The 18,002-nt window shown below is 46.4% G+C and overlaps 1 protein-coding gene across 1 annotated transcript in view; it reads left to right on the top strand.

Annotated features, from left to right (window-relative positions):
• ADAMTS14 (ADAM metallopeptidase with thrombospondin type 1 motif 14) overlaps nt 1–18,002 on the top strand; it is a 127,498-nt gene that overhangs the window by 27,611 nt on the left and 81,885 nt on the right. Inside the window, exons 3-4 of the mRNA XM_025193858.1 lie at nt 1,765–1,921; nt 8,169–8,365. Coding sequence (XP_025049643.1) covers nt 1,765–1,921; nt 8,169–8,365 — 354 coding nt within the window. The remainder of the gene's footprint in view (nt 1–1,764; nt 1,922–8,168; nt 8,366–18,002) is intronic.

The raw sequence follows: 18,002 nt of genomic DNA, 5'->3' as shown, positions 1-18,002 counted from the left end.
GGGGGAGCACCCAGCATCCTCCCTGGTGGACCCGGAAGTGGACCGGAAGTGCTTCCGGCCCACTTCCGAGTCTGCTGCCCAGTGCAATGGGGATCTCCCTGCGCTCCTGTGGGACACTCCATGCACCCCAGCATTGTAGCATTCACAAGCCATGACTGGTACCTTGAGGTATATAGAAAATACATTTAAAACTGTGTCTATGTCTGAATCACCGAATCTTTCTGAATCGATTTGGAGGGTTCCAATTCGATTTGGAGAGATTAAAGGGTCTTCTGATTCGATTCGGATTCAGAGATTCGGCCACCGAATCTAGGGCTGCATCATAGGGACTGTATCCACCTTTCAGGTGATTGTGTGGTTTTGGTTTCTAAGGGGGTGTGTAGGGGGCCCTAAATTGAAGCAGTGGGTTTTAAAAAACACTGCTTCAATGTAGGGCTGATTAAACCCCTGTATCATGCACACACCCTGTTGACTGACCTGCCTCTCTGGTGGGGAGGGGAAGGCAAGCTGCTGGCAGGTGGAGTGGTTTCTGGGCTGCAGGGGAGGTGGGGGGCGGGGCGGGATGGTGTTGGTTGGTGCTTCCCTCTGCAGTGGTACCCTCCTGCAGGCACCCGGTTTGGGCAGTCCCGGGGGGTACCACAGCCACAGAGGGAAGTACTGGGCCCCTGTGCAGCTCAGGCAGGTAGGCAGGCTTCAGTGTGGGGGGGAAAATAAAGATCAGGCTTGCCACTTTTCTTGGGCAGATCCTGCCTTCCCAGGCTGCTGCCAGGCTGCCTGCAGGGCTTCCTACAGAGCCACAGAGCTGCATGGAGCCCAGTGCTTTACTTCACGGCCATAGGGGCAGCAAACTAAAACTTTTCAAAGAAGTTTTAGCTTGCTGTGCCCCAAGTCATTTAAGGCGCATTATGCTGCTGAATTTCCTACAGCAGCTGGAATTAATGCGTAATACACCACCGAGGCGTGTAAACACTGACACCATTAAAGCGGTGCAAAAGCATTTAGCCCACTTTAAAGTGTTGTGCACACATGCTTCTTGTTTCGTCTACACACAGCCTATAACTGAACAATGGACATAAAATTATGAATAGAAACTCTTATGTCACCAAGTTCTCTCCAAAACAACATTTGCAGACCAGTCCCAGCCCCAAAAGTTGTATTAAAAGGATTGCTACCCTTGAACTGGACCTTGCTGTGCAACTAGTCTCAACAATTAATTTTCCTTCTTGGAGATAAGCTCTGAAAGTTTGGTTTTAAACATGATGTGATGTAGAAGAAGAGCTGAGGGTTAATGAATATACAGATAAGGGCAGCAGTTAGATGTGTTTCTTGATGTCACATGATTCTGAATACCATCACCTGCTGTCATTATCAAGAACTTCTTAATTAAAACCAACACTGTCAGATTCAGCTGTTGCATGGAGCTCTGCATTTTCTCCTTCTTCTTTTGCAACCAGAAGAGTGGTGCAGATGGTGTTGTGCATCCTCACATATAACACAATACATATTTTCACCCTAACTGCCGTGCTGTACCATGTCATGCCAAGCCTGTGGCCAGCATGTGCCACTGCTAAAGAGTTTAAATCATATTGCCCTTTGGACACTTTATGCTGGCCTGTGGGTTTCCTTTTTGCTTTGTGTTTGCCTCTTCCCTCTAAAGCAGTCTTTTATTAGTTATGGGTGTGTTTGTGTATCTGTGTATATATATTTATAAAAATTTCTTTCCTTTTTGTTCCCTTTCCCCCGTTTCTTTCCCATGGATTCTAGGCTGGTCTGATTCGAACGGACAGCAATGAGTTTTTCATTGAGCCCCTGGAGAAGGGGCAGCAAGAGAAGGAAGAGAATGGGCGAGCACATGTGATCTACCGCAGATCTGCTATCAGACAGGACAGAGCAGACTCACACAAGGACCTTCATACTGAAGGTAGGACACTGTGCATATGTAAATTACTTCACCCTACATGCATGGGCTTCACAGCTGCTCTGTGAGAGCTTTAGGTAACCTCTGTGTTTCCTTGCATGCTGTGCTTCTTGGAGCCCAGGGACTTCTCTAAATTTGAGCCTGGTTGTCCACTGTCATGCTGTTAGTTGAGTTTTACTCCCTGAGCCTTCCTTTCTTTTTCTTGTCCTTGTGTGACAAGGTATTTATTTAGCAGAATTTGCAGATTCATTGGAATCTGACAGGGCCATGCCATGAGTGCTTCTGGTTTGACCTTAAGCTTGAGATCTCTGGGTTGTCAACCATATGCCTTAGGGCCTGTGCCACTGCAGCCCACCCCCCCATTCCCTGAACAAATGTGGTGAAAGTATCTTAAGATGAATCAGATCTCACAGGGCTGTTCAGACACATGGGTATACTTTGCATTTATCAGTAAGGAAATCAAGTGGCAGGTGTTCTGTTTCAGAGAAATATCCAATTTTCTTCTCCCATGTGGGTAAACCTTTAAATGGCAAAGTCTGCTGTTGCTGTTACATTTATTTAATGTTCTTTTCATCATGAAGAGACGTTTTTTAGTTCAAGCTGTTTTCAGTGTTATAAGTCTGTTATGCAGTCTAAAATATAGAGAGGTGGTTAGCCATGCTAGACTGGAGTTAGCCTGCATCTGACAAAGTAGGTGGTCATCTACAAAAGCTCATGCTTCTCTGAACCAGTTAGTTTCTAAGGTCCCACCCTGCTTTACCTTCAGTCTAAAATGTAGTGCCTTGTTGCCTTAGTGGAAGGTCATTTTTTTAGAAATTAGTACAAATAATAGAAATACTTAGCCTCTATATAACACGTTATATCTGGAAACCTCTAAGTTCTTTATGAATGGTAAGTGACAAAGCTGCTGAAAACCTTATAAAGTGAGCCTTGCAAACTTGCAGTGCAGGGACAAAATTAGACCCCTGGGGTAAAAAAAAAATGCTCTGGAGAACAGTGTGGCAAGGCATGGTCCCAGACCGTGCCTGGAGGAAACACAGGAGTCAGTTCTCCAGAAGAGATACTCTGGTGTCAGCCAGAGCATCTCTTTGGTGCTCCTGCTGCCCCTCAGTGCTGTCCAAGGTAAGTTAGGGAATGGGGTGGGAGGGGTTTATGGATGTGGGTGGGTGTGAGTGCGTGAGGAGTGGCAGGGTAATGGAGGGGCGTGTTAGGAGTGGAGGGGGTTGTCAGGGGCTATGAGCAGTGGCGGGGGATGTCGGGGGAGTGTCAGGAGTGGACGGAGGGGGATATCAAGGGGGTGTGGGGAGTGGTGGGGGGGATGTCACTGGAGCTGCGGGAGATGAGTGGCCGGAGCAGCTGCGGTGAAGCTGCCAGCATGCAGCGGGACCTGGCTCAGCCTGGTGTGGTTCGCTTGTCTGTCTTTGCACCAGAGCAGGTCACACGGTGAAATCAGTGAATAAAGCACTGTGTTCATGAACACTGCACCCCCGGCGGCAGGGGGGTGGGGCATGGCTGTGCTGGTGGCGGCAGGAGTGCAGCGGCGGCAAGCACGGAGCTCCCAAAGGGCTCCTTTAAGAGTATTTAAGATGTGGGTTTGGCATTTGCGAATATTTGAAGCCGCAAATGCTGAACCCACGAATAGCGAGGGTTTCCTGTATTTATAATTAATTTTATTATGATGATAGAGACACTGGTAGGCTTCCAAATTGCTTTAACATTGTAAATATACCAATAAAGCATTGCCTAACTGATTGATCTGTGTGTGTGTGTGTAGAGTGGTCTTTTGTTCTAATTGTGGAAGAACATGGATTTGGGGGTATTTTAAACATGGATATGCAGCAGTCCAGCTGGCACAAGGGGTAGTGTCCCCAGATACCAATTGGATGGGCCCCAGAAGCTCCTGACTATTTGTATCACCCAATTATCGTGGGCTCTGAGGCCCACAAGGCTAACTAATAGCTCCTAACGTATGGGGCTAATGGATGAATGACACAACAAAATACTTGGGACAACTAATAAAAAAAAAACAGGAGAGGAGGGTGGAGTGGGACAGAGGGGCAAAATATGAAAATAAATGTGCCTGAGGGGGACATTGAGCAGAGCCCCCCAGCCCCAGAAACTTCTGAGAGACAGTAGCCCTGAGCTGCTTGCTAGGGCAACTTTTTATACTGCTGGGGCCAGCACAGGTGTGGGCCCCAGGCTCTAGCTCCCCCTGGCTGCATATCCAGGAGGAGCCAGGCAGGGTTATTTTGCCCCAAATGGCACAATTTGCTCCACAACAAAGTCTGAGCATGTGCGCTGAGGCAAAAAGCCCTGGCTCAAATTTTCACCGCTTCTATTTGAGCTGCTGCAAGCGCACATGCTTGCATGTGTGGATGCGCCCTATGTTGTCATATAGTTTGCTACCCAGTGGGCGTGTCTACACGTGCACTTTGAAGTGCATTAGCCTATTTTAATGCACATTAAAGTATCACTAAACAAATGCTGTGTAGTTAATCTGCATTAAAATAGGCTAATGCTTGTTAAGCATCACTTAAAAACTATGGATGTTTTTACATATGCTCTGGGAGTGGAGTGGGTGGGGGAGCACTTTAAATAGAGCGGATCTTGGAGCTGCTCTAATTAAAGTGCCCGGAGTGTCTTGTGTATCAGTGTCCCTGTCTTTCAAAATGGCTGCGGGGTTGCTTTATCTAAAGCTCGTCGAACGAGCTTTAGATAAAGCGCCCCCGCCACCATTTTGAAGCACAGGGACACTGATAGACGATACATCTACTTTGCACTCATAACAATGGTATAGGGTACAGGACAAGGGAGAATCAAGCTGTAAAAGTCATCATTGCCACAACTTGGCTGTGCAGTGAGTGAATACAAGGACTTTAGAGCCAGGGGCCAGGAATTAAATTAACTAAACAGGAAGGTGATACAGCAGGAGATGTATTCCAGTTCCTCAGGCAAAACCCACTGGCTGAGTTGACTTACTAGTATTTTTGCTCCCTGTGCAGAATGCGGCCACTCTGACTACTTGCTCCATACTGCACTAAAACACCTGGCCAATTAAGACATCATGTAAGAGTGGATCAACACTTCTGTTGTAAGTGTGTGATGTGTCTGTCACAGCTTGCTCTGTAAAAAGGAGAGGGGGTAAAAATAGAGAAGGAATTTCTTGAAACACTGAGCGTGGATATGTTATTTTAAAGATGGTAGGGTGAGAGTCAGGGGCTGAGTTGTGGTGTGAGGTTAGCTTTTAGCTTTGCTATATTTAATGTTCATGATCAAATTAAACACAGCCTTACAATTTGGGCCTCTCAGTCTTCATCTCATCTATCTGTTTGAAAACAAACCCCTTATTGGCAAATACAGAAATTCCTGGTAGACATGCTTTGAGCACTTCTTCACCAGAGGAGAGACATGTTTTATGTAACTTGTCCTTAGGCACAATGAATTTCTCTTAATGCCCACTAGCTTCATTTATATATTTGGGCACAGGAATCAGAGAATCATGTTGCTAATGAGAGGCCTGTGTAGGGGGATATTTCCTAATCACTCTAATAAATTATTATTCTCTTCAGAGAACTCCTAAAACTCATTTAGGGAGGAGTTCCTCTTCAGATTTTTAGCCTTTGATGAGAATTCAATGTTGACAAGAACAGGGACAGGACCAATAGCATTCCTGTTTCCTGTGCTATTACTACACTGTCTAGCTTGGTACTTTTGCCACCATGACACTTGCTTTTAATAGAAAGCATACCCTGGTCCTCCATTTATCCTTTCTGGAGTTGGCAGTGCCTGCTCTCAGTAACTCCCATGAGGTGGTTCTCCTAGAAATGACATCTGAGGGATTTAGCTGGGTTTTTTTCATCCCTTGGTTGTTCTTCTCATCCCCTCTTGTTTCCTACACTTCCGTATACATCTTTTCCTTTCCTCTCTATCTCTTTTTTACGCATGTTGTACAGCTTTTAGCACAGTGGGGCCTCACTCTTGAATGCCGACCCTGTGCTTGTGAATACTTGCTGCCATTAGAGATGTTTAAGCAGGACAGGTGCTTAAAAGATGTTCAAAGCACTTGGAATTATTCTGAAAGGTTTTGAAATTTCACTGCAGACATAAAAAGCATGGGCACATGCTGGGGGCTGGGAGCATGCTTAGCGGTTTTGCATGTGGAAAATTACATTCAGCTGTGCACCCAGGGCGGACAGTAGGCCTGTGCGAGTCGGCAGCAATCCGATCTGGCTTCAGATCTGGCTGCTTTGGATGGCCGCTATCTGATCCAGAGCTCCAAACCAGGTTTCTGCCTCGATCCGGCCGAAGCAGCTCCGAAGCTTTGGAGCCACCTTGGAGATCCGGACATAGGGTATAATGGGGGAATCAATTAAATATCTATAACTTTGTTAGTTTTTGTCCAATTTCGATGAAACTTGCAGGGATAGTAGCCTCTGCTGAGAGCATGAAACCTGCCAAGTTTCAAGAAGATCGGTGCAGGGGTTTGGGGGAAACTGTTCCCCAAATTCTTGAAAGCCAAACTCATGTCACAGCTGTGTCACACCACAGGGTAGTAAAAACTGCAGGGATGGTGGCCCCTGGCGAGGCCACAGAGCCTGCCAAGTTTCAAGAAGATCAGTGCAGGGGTTTGGGGGGAACTGTGCCCCAAATTCTTGAAAGCAAAACTCCTGTCACGTCTATGTGTTACACCACAGGGGGGTCAAAACTACAGGGGTGGTAGCTCTTACTGAGGCCACAAAGCCTGCCAAGGTTCAAGATCGGTGCAGGGGTTTGGGGGAAACTGCACCCCAAGCTGCAGACATGCAAAACTCGTGACATGGGTGACACTGCATGCGTTAAGGCACAGTGGGGTGACAGCTGCAGGCATGGTAGCCCCTGCTGAGGCCATGACACCTGCCAGCTGCCGAGGAGATCAGTGCAGGGGGATTCTGGGGCCCTGCACCCCTAGCTGCTGACAGACTAAACTCGTGACATGGGTGCTTGTGGGACTGACTGTCTGTCTTGGGGCAGTTGCTTGCTTGTAGTGATTCTTTCCTCTCCTTAGTCTCTGCTTTTGTAGGTGCTAATTGATGTCAATTAACTGGCTACATTACCTAGCAACTGTGTATTGAGCTGGTCCCTGAGTGAATCATGATTGGTAACTGGTAACACAGTAGCTTAGCAGCCAGGCCTGCAGTAGTGTCTCCCATACCCCAAGACAGAGAGAGTCAGTCCTACAAGCACCCTTATCACAAGTTTTGCCTGTCAGCAGCTAGGGGTATAGAGCCCCAGAACCCTCCTGCAAAGATCTCCTCGACAGCTGGCAGGCATCATGGCTGCAGCAGGGGCCACCACCCCTGGAGCTGTCACCCCACTGCGCCTTAACACATGCAGTGTCACCAATGGCACGAGTTTTGCTTGCCTGCAGCTTGAGAGGCAGTTCCCCCCCAAACCCCTGCACCGATCTTTTTGAAACTTGGCAGGCTTCATGCTGTCTGTAGAGTCTATCATCTCTGAAAATGTAATCGAAATCGGACAAAAACCACCAAAGTTATTGATATTTTATTGTTTCCCCATTATACCCTATGGCCAGATCTGTGAGACAGAAGCTCCGAACCGCTTCGGGAAGCCTAACGAGGCCAGCACTGCAACCTGGATGTGCTGCTTTGGACCCCGGAGCATCTGAAGCTTCTCCGGATTCAAAGCTCTGCCCGAAGCCTCGCACAGCCCTAGTGGACAGTGTCCTGGGCGGGGGGAAGCTGTGATTGACTGAGAGAGCTGCCAGTAGAATGTCTGGTTAGGCCTGGGAGTGAAACTGCATTCCAGTTCCCTAGTGAATCAAAAATGGAGCATGTCTGCACTGCCGCCTTACATAGAGTAAAAGACCAGAAGCTGCAGTTTAGTTACTAAACACCCACCAGGCACCTTGTTATTTCTTATTTTGACAAGTTTTTTCCTCTCCTTCCAGAATTTCAGGGTGGGGTGGGGGGGAGTAAGGAATTCAGATAAACTCGGGGCATTGCCGACAGACTTCTCTCTTATAGTTCATATGCAGATTGCTTGTCCCTTACCAGCCAGTGTGGTGGGGAGAATCAATGCAGGCATCAGACAGATATTTTATGGGCATTCACACAGAGAAGCAAATGCACACACACTTAAGAAAGTCGGCAGTGGCTGCATTAGAGCTAGGAAATGCTGCAAAAGCCTCATTGTTTGGCATTTAGTGACCTTAATTTTTCTTTTTCTTTCCCCTTTCTTTTCACCTTTTCAGTTCCACACTTCAGTGTGGGTGAGCTCCCAAACTCACTGGACCTAATTGAAGACCGGTTGGGTGAAGTGGAGCGGAAGAGACGCCATGCCAAAAAAGATGACTACAACATTGAGGTCTTGCTGGCAGTGGATGACTCAGTCGTGCGTTTTCATGGGAAAGAACATGTCCAGAATTACGTCTTAACGCTTATGAACATAGTGAGGGTTTTTTTGTTGTTTGTTTATAAACATTGGTCCTGAAAGAGGGCTGAGAGATGCGGGTGTGGGGATGGAAGCAAGGGGAAATAGTGAAAATGACTGTTTTCACAATTAAAAAAAATTTTTTTTACATATGTAACATGTGAGTGTTCTTTAGCCAGGTTATTTACTACAGTTCATTTCCACTTGTCCTTTGAAAGATAGATGGATTTGTCTGATGAGGGTTGTTACTTCTCCTTTCTGGGCTTTATGAAGGAATTTTTGTACTGGGTTTAGACAGGAACCAGAAAGGGCCTGTGTACAAAAGACACATCCTTTTCCTTCTAAGGATCATTATTGATGAAACACTCCTTATAGTGAGGTCCTCATCTGCTGTTCTTGCTATTGCAGACTTCTGGCACAAAACTTACTGTGATGTCACAAATCTGTAGTTCTGAAAAGCAAGTCTCAGGAAAAGACCGAAAATTGGGGGAAAGAACGTTCTTTCACATAAAACGTGGTTGTCTTTGACATTTGATGATTGACAATTGTGCAGCTGAATTAATTAAAACCAGAGACATGCTAAGTGGTTTGATACTCAGCTCTGTGCCTTTTTTAATCACTGTAGGATGGCACACTGGGACATGGATTCCTCCCTCATCTTATGTGTCTGGCATGATCTCATGGGTAACAATATTTCATAGATAACTTGGTTGTACTTTTATATGTACTGTCAGGCTGTGGATCATGTGCATTGCCACTGCAGATTGTTTTGAGGCTACTTCCACTCCTGTGTACCTTTTTATTCCTGTAAATACTAGGGCAGTGTTTGTTGCTATCTGGCTGGTGTTTACTAGGGGTCTACTTAAAATGTAGAGAAACTAAACAATTTTTGTGCATTGGTCATGGCATAAATAGCAAATTCCATGGATATTTCCTGGATGTACTCTGCTGCCCTTGCCCTTCAGTGCTGATTGTCAGAGAGGAGGGTGGAAGGAGGCGAGATGACAGGGAGACCACCATCTTGTCTGCTGAATGCCTTTTGTGTGTCCCTGCTCCTCGGTGCTGAATAATGAAGAGGCCAAGGTGGGGGAAGGAGGGACCAGGAGGTGGCTGCCATCTTGTCAGCTGCCCTTTGTGCCATCCTGCCACCAACCAGCGCCTTCCTCCCCAAGCCCCCAGGTAGGCTGTGAAGTGGGCTGCAGTGGCAGAGGACTGCTGGCCGCCATTGAGGAGCCAGCATTTGATTTTTATTAAGTTTTATTTTAAGTTGATTATGTGGACAATCCTGGATTTTGCAGTAATTGAGAAATCTGCAAAGTCGCTAGTTGAGTTAGACCCTTAGTGTTTACTTGTCGTGGTCAGTGGTTTGATTTAAGGCATGGATGACTTCTAAGATCTCTTTTCTCCTTCCCCATATTTGAAGCTAGATCTGGAAGATAGTGTTGAAGCTGCTGTCTGAGAGGGTGTGAGCTAAGTGAGTAAGTTAAACACCATCAGCAACACAGGAGGAAAGTAGATGAAGGCTACATCTGGGAGGTGACTGAAGCAAGGTATCCCTGAACTGAATCAGTTCTTGTTGTGGGGAAATATTAGCAAGAATGATATTGCTTATTCTGCAGGCACACAAATGGTTAATGATTTTGCAGAACTCTGACAGACAGGGGTGGAGGTTTATGACTTTTAAACAAAAAGCTCTGTATGGAGATCCCTGCAGAAGCCTTGTGGGTTATGGCTGCTGTCCAGAACACCTGTTTGGCTGGGAAGCACTAAGGTTAGGTTGTTTGGATGGGTGAAAAGGAGGGATGGTTCCCTCTGGAAAGAAAGGAGAGAAGTATAAAGTATGGGGTTCTTTCACATCATCTTCCTCAGAGTGAAGAATCTTCCATTTATTTTGGTTGTACTGAAGGGGGAGAGAGACAGGGAAATGCTGTCTCCTCTTCTACCACAATGGTTTTCCCAAAATTCCAGGAAATTCTGTAAAATCTGTTTTTTCTCTAGTGAACAGAGAAGGGAAAACATCTAATGGTTTTCTTGTTGTCTGTTTCATCAGGTTGGCAAACAGTAATGTCTTCAAAATTTCCTAAGTCACTTAGGAGTGTCTATTCCATTGACTGTGGGGGTCTTGTGTTTCAGGGAATTCTCCCTCCTTGTTTCCAGGCCTATTCCAGGCAATCGTGAACTTCCCTCCATCAGTGTTGAACAGCCTCTTTTGATACCCCTGCACCCTACATCAGTGATTCTCAAAATTGCTAGATTCAAGGCACCCCTTGTTTAGACTTAAGGCACCTCTTCGAGAAGGCCAGCTCTTGTTTTATGAGTATGGGAAAATATTAGAGCAATTCTTCTGTTGCAAAGAACTCAGAAAGATCACAACAGGTCAGAATGCATTTGATCCTGTTGATTCCAATGTGAAATCTCTAGATTTATCTTGTGAATCATGTTTGAGTAATTGAACATGTAAAACTGCTAATATTGCATAGACCCTGTGGCATCCTTAAAAGGATCTCATGGCACCCCAGGGTGCTGTAGCACCCTGGTTGAGAATCATTGCCCTACTTCCTATTTCCCATCCTGCATTACTTGGAGGAGTTTTCCTTTCATTGTCTATTACCAAAAAAGGCAAAAAGGGACTGAAATATATATATTCCTAAAAAGCCAGAGGACATAGAAGATCAATATTTGTTTTACTATTAATCTTTTAGAATTTATGCTCTGCTGAGTATTTGGCACCTAAATATCTGCAGATTTGAGCAGTATGCACAGAGGTGTTTGTCTCTTTCTCAGTCATTGCTTTTATATCGGTCTTGCTTCTCTTCCTCATTCCCTCCCTAGTTGGATGCCTGGTGCAGTATCTGTGCACCAGATGAAGTCTGGAGAGAAATTTCTTCTAACTCTGTTGCCTTTTCTACCCTATTGCTATCTGCTTGACTATCTGGAAGTGGGAGACATGGATTCTGCTCTTGAAACCTTACTATAACTGGGTTCTAAAGTAATGTCAGGAGGACCAGATGACATATACTGTGCAGCAGCTCCTGGGACAGTACAAAGCTGGAGAATGGGAGCAACTATTCTATGTTTCATTCGTTTACTTCTCTTCTTTTTTTCATGGAAAGTCTTATGTATGCACTAGGTGACAAATTTATGAAGACTTTTAAAAATATAGACACAAAACAGTCTTATCTTACCCATAGGTGGTGGAAGGCTGGGGCTAATGGGGCTGAGCTCCCACACACGCAGGGCAGTGAGTAGGGCCACAGGGCAGCCCAGCTGTGGGCTCTGGGCTGCTGCAGCAGGAGGCGAGGAGTGTGCACACACAGACATGCAGCCAGGATCAGAGCCAGCCATCATTGCAGCCCCGCCATGTGGATTACTGTTCAGTACAGCAGCCAGGCAAATGTCAGTGTACTCTGTGAAGGGGAAGGGGGGCCAGATTGAGGGCCCCACAGTGCAGGAGGGAGTAGGGAAGAGTCAGGGGGAGTCAGGGGCTGGGGTGAATGGGGCCCCAGGCCAGGTTGTAGCCCCCTGGGCCTCTGCCAGGATGCATGCAGCAGCAGGAGCCCCCCCACCCCTGGATGAGCTGTCTGGGCTCTGAGCATCCCACAGTCTGCCCTGGCCCCAGGGCCCCATTCACCCCAGCCACTGCCCCTGCCTCTGCCTCTGCCCCATTCCCTCCCTCACTGCAGGGGCTTCTGTCTGCCTCCCCACACCTCTTCCCCATGACAGACTTACCTGCTGAGCTGGGGAAGTGTGTGTGCGTACACGCAAGCACACACACACATTCAGCTCCCGCAAATAATATTTTCTCCTTCCGCTTATGACCTTCCGTTACAGTCAGTAGTAGAGCTATATTGTTGGTTAGCCTAAGGGTATATTAGCTACAACGTGATATGCAGAAAATTACAATCTTGTTAGCCTCCCATTAGTATTAGTGCAAAGCAATCATCTGAATTCCCAAGACATCCACAGAAGACTGACGTGTTGGGGACAGCACTTAGAACTATAAAGGAAAACTGTGTGTTTAATTCATAATTATTTGTTTTCTGTCTGTTGCTGTGATCATAGTTGTGACCAGGTGACTAGATTATTGCAAACCTGCTATACTGCGGTGTTTCTTAGGCTCTCTTAATTGGCATTAGCATCCTCTACTGTCATCTGGCATTATTATATAAAAAGATGGCCATGCCTGTGTATAGACACAGAATTAAAATGTACAAAGACATTTATATTTTTAAACAAAGTTTCTGAATATTTCTATTCTGATGTATTTTCATGGTTTATTTATTAAGCTCCAAGATTTTGCTCAGTAATGCAAAAGACGTAAAGAAAGATGAAGCTTCTGCCCGAAGACCTTTATAGGCTGAATAGGTGAAGGTAAACACACACACAAAAAAAACCTTAGGAGCTGCCCAGCTGAGACCCAGGTCGTGCAAACACTTGGGTACGTGTTTATACACGTAAGCATGGGCAGATCCAGGGTCCTGGCAAGGAAGGTGTGGCCATTGTGCAAATGGCACGCAGCCAACCTGGTGTGACCACACACCCCCACTTTACCATGATCTTAAATGCCAATGAGCTCTCTGAGCTCACCAGCATGTCTGTGCAGCTCCAGCTGGCGTTCCGATGTGGTGTGAACTCTGAGTTCATCATCTGGTTGGCGCAGGATCTGGCCAGAGTCCCTGCTTTTGCATGGTTCCACAGCCCAGCTGGTGAGTGCTACCACCATTCTCCCACCGTCACCCTTATTGCCCGTCAGCAGCAGGGGAAAAGAGGGGATAGACAGCAACAGCGGTCAGCTCCTGCTTTCATGTAGCTCTGGAGCCCAGCTGCTTACTCCCTCTTTTCCCCTGCTGCTGAATTAGGTGTGGCGGGGGAAGCAGAGAGGAGAGGAGAAGGGAAAACAGCAGTGGTACTCATCCTTTGAATGTCACATGAAAGCAGGGACCCTGTGCTGACCAGCTGGTGAACTCAGAACTCACAGTACACGTGGAACTCCAGTTGGGCTGAGGTGGGCTGACATGCTGCTGAGTTCAGAGAGCTTACTGCACAGCAAGCAAGGCCCAGGCAAAGGCATGTATGACCATACCACTGACCCTGGCTGGATTTGCCCCTGAAATAATGCCATTGTCTGCAATTGGACTATTCACAGGTAGACGGGATGTGTTCAGTGCTTGCAAAATCAGTAGTTTCCCCTGGTTATTACCATATTTACTCAATTTCAAGATGAGGTTTCTTCATTTAAGATTGAGTGGGGGAAGCTCATCTTGGAACTGAGTACAAGGCAAAAGGCAAGACAAGCAGCTGCAGCAGCTTTGTCTCCAGCCCTGATCCAGGGTCAGGGTCTAAGCTGCAGCTGCTGTCTGCCACCTCTGTCCCCTGTCGGCCTTCCTGCCACTGCCTTTGCCCCCCCTGCAGCCACCTCCTTCTTCCCCATCTCCCCCTCACCTGCCACAGGCTCTGACCCCCCTGCTTACACTGCTCCAGCCTCACTTGTTTCTGAGGCGTGGAGTATGTGCTGAGGCTGGAGCAAGCATGTGCTCCATGCGTGGGGGCTGGAGCAAGCACATGCTCCATGCCCTGGGGTGGAGCAGGGCTGGAGTCTGCTGGAGCTGAGGGTAAGTGTGGGGACAGAGATTGGGAGGGGAGGCGAATGGGGAGGAACAGAGGTGGTGGCAGGGGGATGAAGGCAGCAGGGGGAGGGAAAGTGCAGGCATAGAGGGATCAGTTGGGGGGAACATATGGCTGGAGGCAGGCTGCTTGACTCCCTCACTGCCTGCCTCCCTGCCTGTCCCCCATGCCACTGCTTGCTCTGCTGCAGTGATGGTGGGGGTGAGGGTGCTAATTTAAGACAACCCTCCAATATTTAGATTCTATACATGGAAAATTATAACAAATTTATACATTTTCCATGTATAGAATTATTGGGGGGGGTGTCTTAAATTCAGAGTGGTCTTGGATGCAAGTAAATATAATGTATTGTTTGTTTTTTTCTAAACCTTTGGTGATGGTGTCTTACTGGCACTGTGGAGGAAATTAAAAAAGAATAGCATAAGTATGCAGTGCGGGGAGTGCACTGCATGCATATGGGGGTAGGGGAGCATACAAGGGTGAAGCATGAGTATAGGACTTTTACTTGTGGGGTCCTAATCCATGCTTATAGCTCCTAGGTGCTATGCTAATGGTAATAGTAATGGAGGGTGTAGATGAGAATGAGGAAGGAACTGAACGGAGCAGTGAGGTTGAGTGCTGAAAATCCAGTTCCTTCTTTACTTACCTGCCAGAGCCTCAGTTTAGGATTCTGTTTCTCCTCAGCCTTGGTTGCTGACAGAGTGGGGAATTGCTCAAGAAGGCTGTGTTGTCTTTAGGTATTGTAAAGGAAATCCTAAATCTTGACCATAGAATCTGATAGATTTTGCACATGTGGGAGGAACTGATTCTCAAATAATTCTTGTAAAATGCAATTGCTCATTCAAAGATCCTATTACTGATTAGGGATTTTACCCTGCTTACTGCACTGTTATAAGTGCTCTGCATTTCAGCTTTAAGTTAACTACATTGAACTGTGCCTGAAAAACCATGTGGTTCTCACCTCATATAAAATGAGGAATATATAATGGAATTTCTCTTAAATGATCATTGAAGGGACCAGCAAAAGGTATATGCCTGTTCAGTAATGGTCAAATGAGTTTAACTACTGCAGGCACTATAGGTAACTCAAGAGAGGTATATAGCAGAGATGGAGAACTCAGACCAGCTTTTATTTCCTTTGGAAACATGTTTTCTGTTGAAACAGTCATATATAGGTAGCTGAGTGCAACCCTCTTGCTGAAGAGACATTAACGACTATGAAATCCTGGATAAGACCAAAATTTGGGGTAAAATTTTCGTTACTAAAGCCAATTTACCAGAGGGTCTTTACTTTTTTTCAAAAAATATTTGCACATGGAAATGGTCTTGAGATGTGTAACCATCTAGCATTTGCATGTGCAAGCTGTTCACTTGCAAACTTCCTGTGTACATAGAGGCTGAGATATGAAACTTTTAACATTTGTCTCCTGTAGACATTAGTTTATTGCATTATGAAATCAGGAAAGGACAGGGCAACATTCTTTGATACTGGGATCTCCCCATGCTATTGGTGTCACAGATGATGTCATTTTTTAAGCTTGGGGGATGGCATGGGAGGCTCGGAATTGTCAGTTTTAATCAAAAGCTTTATTTTCAAACACATTTCATGGTTCATGCACAGCAGGGAGTGCTTTTCACTGTGTGAATGTTCAGGATGCTGTGCTGAGTGAAAGAGGGACAGCTGTCTTTTCAAATAAAGGCCCCATTTGAGAGTTTAATGTGTATAAAAGAAAAGATCAATAAAAGGGGAAGACATGACCCCTTTGGGTAATATGCAAAATGAATAGCTTATCAAAGCATTATTGCCCTTCAAGCAGGCCTTTTTCTCTTTTTTTGTTTTTGCTCCTGGCTCTGACACATTTTCTTTTCAGCCTTGTCAAGTCTCCTGCACTCAGTGGGTGATACCCCCAGTTTAATGGACTCACCTGCTAGTTATCCATCACTGTCTGTGACCATTATAAGTCTTCTCTTCAGGGCAGATATCATGACATCATATTGGGCTACGTTGCTTGGGTCGGGGAGGGGAGGAGGGAGAGCAGAGGGAGAGGGGAGGAAGTGTAGGGAGAGAAGTGTCTTGGCATAGTGCACAGACTTAGTCCCTCCTTCAGCTTGACAGCCTTGCTTTTCCTTACTGCGGCAGTAATTCCCTCAAGTACCAAATTCAGTAGAAAAACTTTTAAAATGCACCTGATGAGCCAACATGTTCTCAAATATGGTGCCAAACCACCAGCTAGCAGGATAATTACACAGTGAAGACAGAGTGAGAGGACAGGTCGTGGCTCTGACAAGACTGTAATGGCACAGGGGAGGGAACCTGAGAGCATGCTGGAGGTTAGCATTACTCTCCTAGCATTTATTTTTTAACTGAAAACATGTTAGTGGAACGTGCAATTCAGCCAAATGGCCTGTACTTTGTGGTCTGGAAGACATGGGGGACAAGAGGGTTTTTGGGGGCTTGTTGGAAAGGAGTGCACAGGAGAACCATACCAGCAGTTATAAATCACAACCTGACCGAGACCACACAACTGAACACTAATCCTATTAGTTCAAGGCAAAGCTAAAGAGGAGAGGCTTGGCTGGAGTGCCGTCAGGACTATAACAACGGAGGATTTAATGAGCTGGTAGCTTGGGCATAGCAAGGCTGGAGAGTGCTATGAATAACTAGATGGAGTGAGGTGAGGCTCAAACAAGGGCCAGATTTCCCTGGAAAGTTTCTTGGAGCTTTAAAATCTAAATATATCCTAGGTCTGGGGGTTAGCTGAGCAACAATTTGAGAAGCTCATCAAACATTTGCAAAATGTAAAGCCCTTGCAGCATTCAGGATGTCTAAACCTCAAGAATCTCTTAAGTGCTCTATGCCAGTGGGAGATGAGCCTATTTACTCAGGGTGTCTGTTAGGGCTTTTTACCCACTGATGGTTTTAAACTGAGTTGCAGGGGCTGACTTTCCACTGAGATTTTGAAGAACTGCCACAGGTATTTTGAAGAACTGTTTGCCCAGCTTTGGGCTCTAATCACTCTTGTATTCTTTTGCTTTACCTAAGAAATTATTGTGTTTTGCCTAACGGCTAATTCTTGCAATATATAAACCAAAGCACCTCCCTTTTACATCTGCTATCCTCAGATCACTGTGGGATGAGGATTCCTTCAATAATGTTTCTATCCACACAAGTCATTCTCAGACTGCTGTATGGTGAATGTTGGCTTCACTGCTGCTTTGACTCTTCTGCATGGGTTAACTGTTCATTCCAACACACACCCACCTTGAGCACTTCTGTCTGGTATGCAGACCTGTTTGGCCCACATAGTTAGACACTACTGATGTAATAACCACGGTTGGCCTTATCAGGGAACTGCCATCTCTAATGGCATCACTTATAGATTCCCAATTTGTTCCCACAGATCCATGACTTTAAGGTATCATCTGTGATCTCTGGGTGAGCACATGTTGCATATAGCACCTCTGCAAGTCTGTCTGAGGTATTAGAGAGAAATGTTTCAAATACTTTTCCCACCAAATGTCACACAGTTAAAACCCTGTGCTTGTGAGACCAGCTGGTGTTTATTGCTTACAAGCATAGTGCTCTTAACTAAGTGTGACCTTTGGGCTAGGGACAGGCATTCAAAAAGCCTGAGCCTGCATTGATTCAGTCTTTGCTTGTTAGTCTAACCTGCAGAGGGTGAACAGGTTTGCAAGTGGATAGATGTTCAGCACATGCCTGCAGTGGCTCAGGCCAGAAGTCCTGGGATGCTAGAGCAGTCCTTCCTTCCAGCAGGGACACTGAGCTGAGGGGGGTCTGGCAAGGCCCTTGCAGGCCTGAGTGAGACCGAGGAGGGGTTTAAACCCCAACCTTGGCACTGCAAGGCTACTTGGCCCTGAAGGGGGACTCTTCCCCCTGCTTCTCCCCCACCACCGAGAGGTAGAGGGGTGGGGCTCCATGTGATGCTGCCTGGCCCCAGATGGGGACTCTTTGCCAACCCCTGCCCCACCCCCCCTGCAGGGCAGGGAGGGGGGCTCTGTTCGATGCTGG

The sequence above is a fragment of the Alligator sinensis genome, unplaced genomic scaffold (assembly GCF_000455745.1).
Source record: "Alligator sinensis unplaced genomic scaffold, ASM45574v1 scaffold641_2, whole genome shotgun sequence".
NCBI lineage: Eukaryota > Metazoa > Chordata > Crocodylia > Alligatoridae > Alligator > Alligator sinensis.
This window is presented reverse-complemented; position numbering and strand designations above follow the sequence as displayed.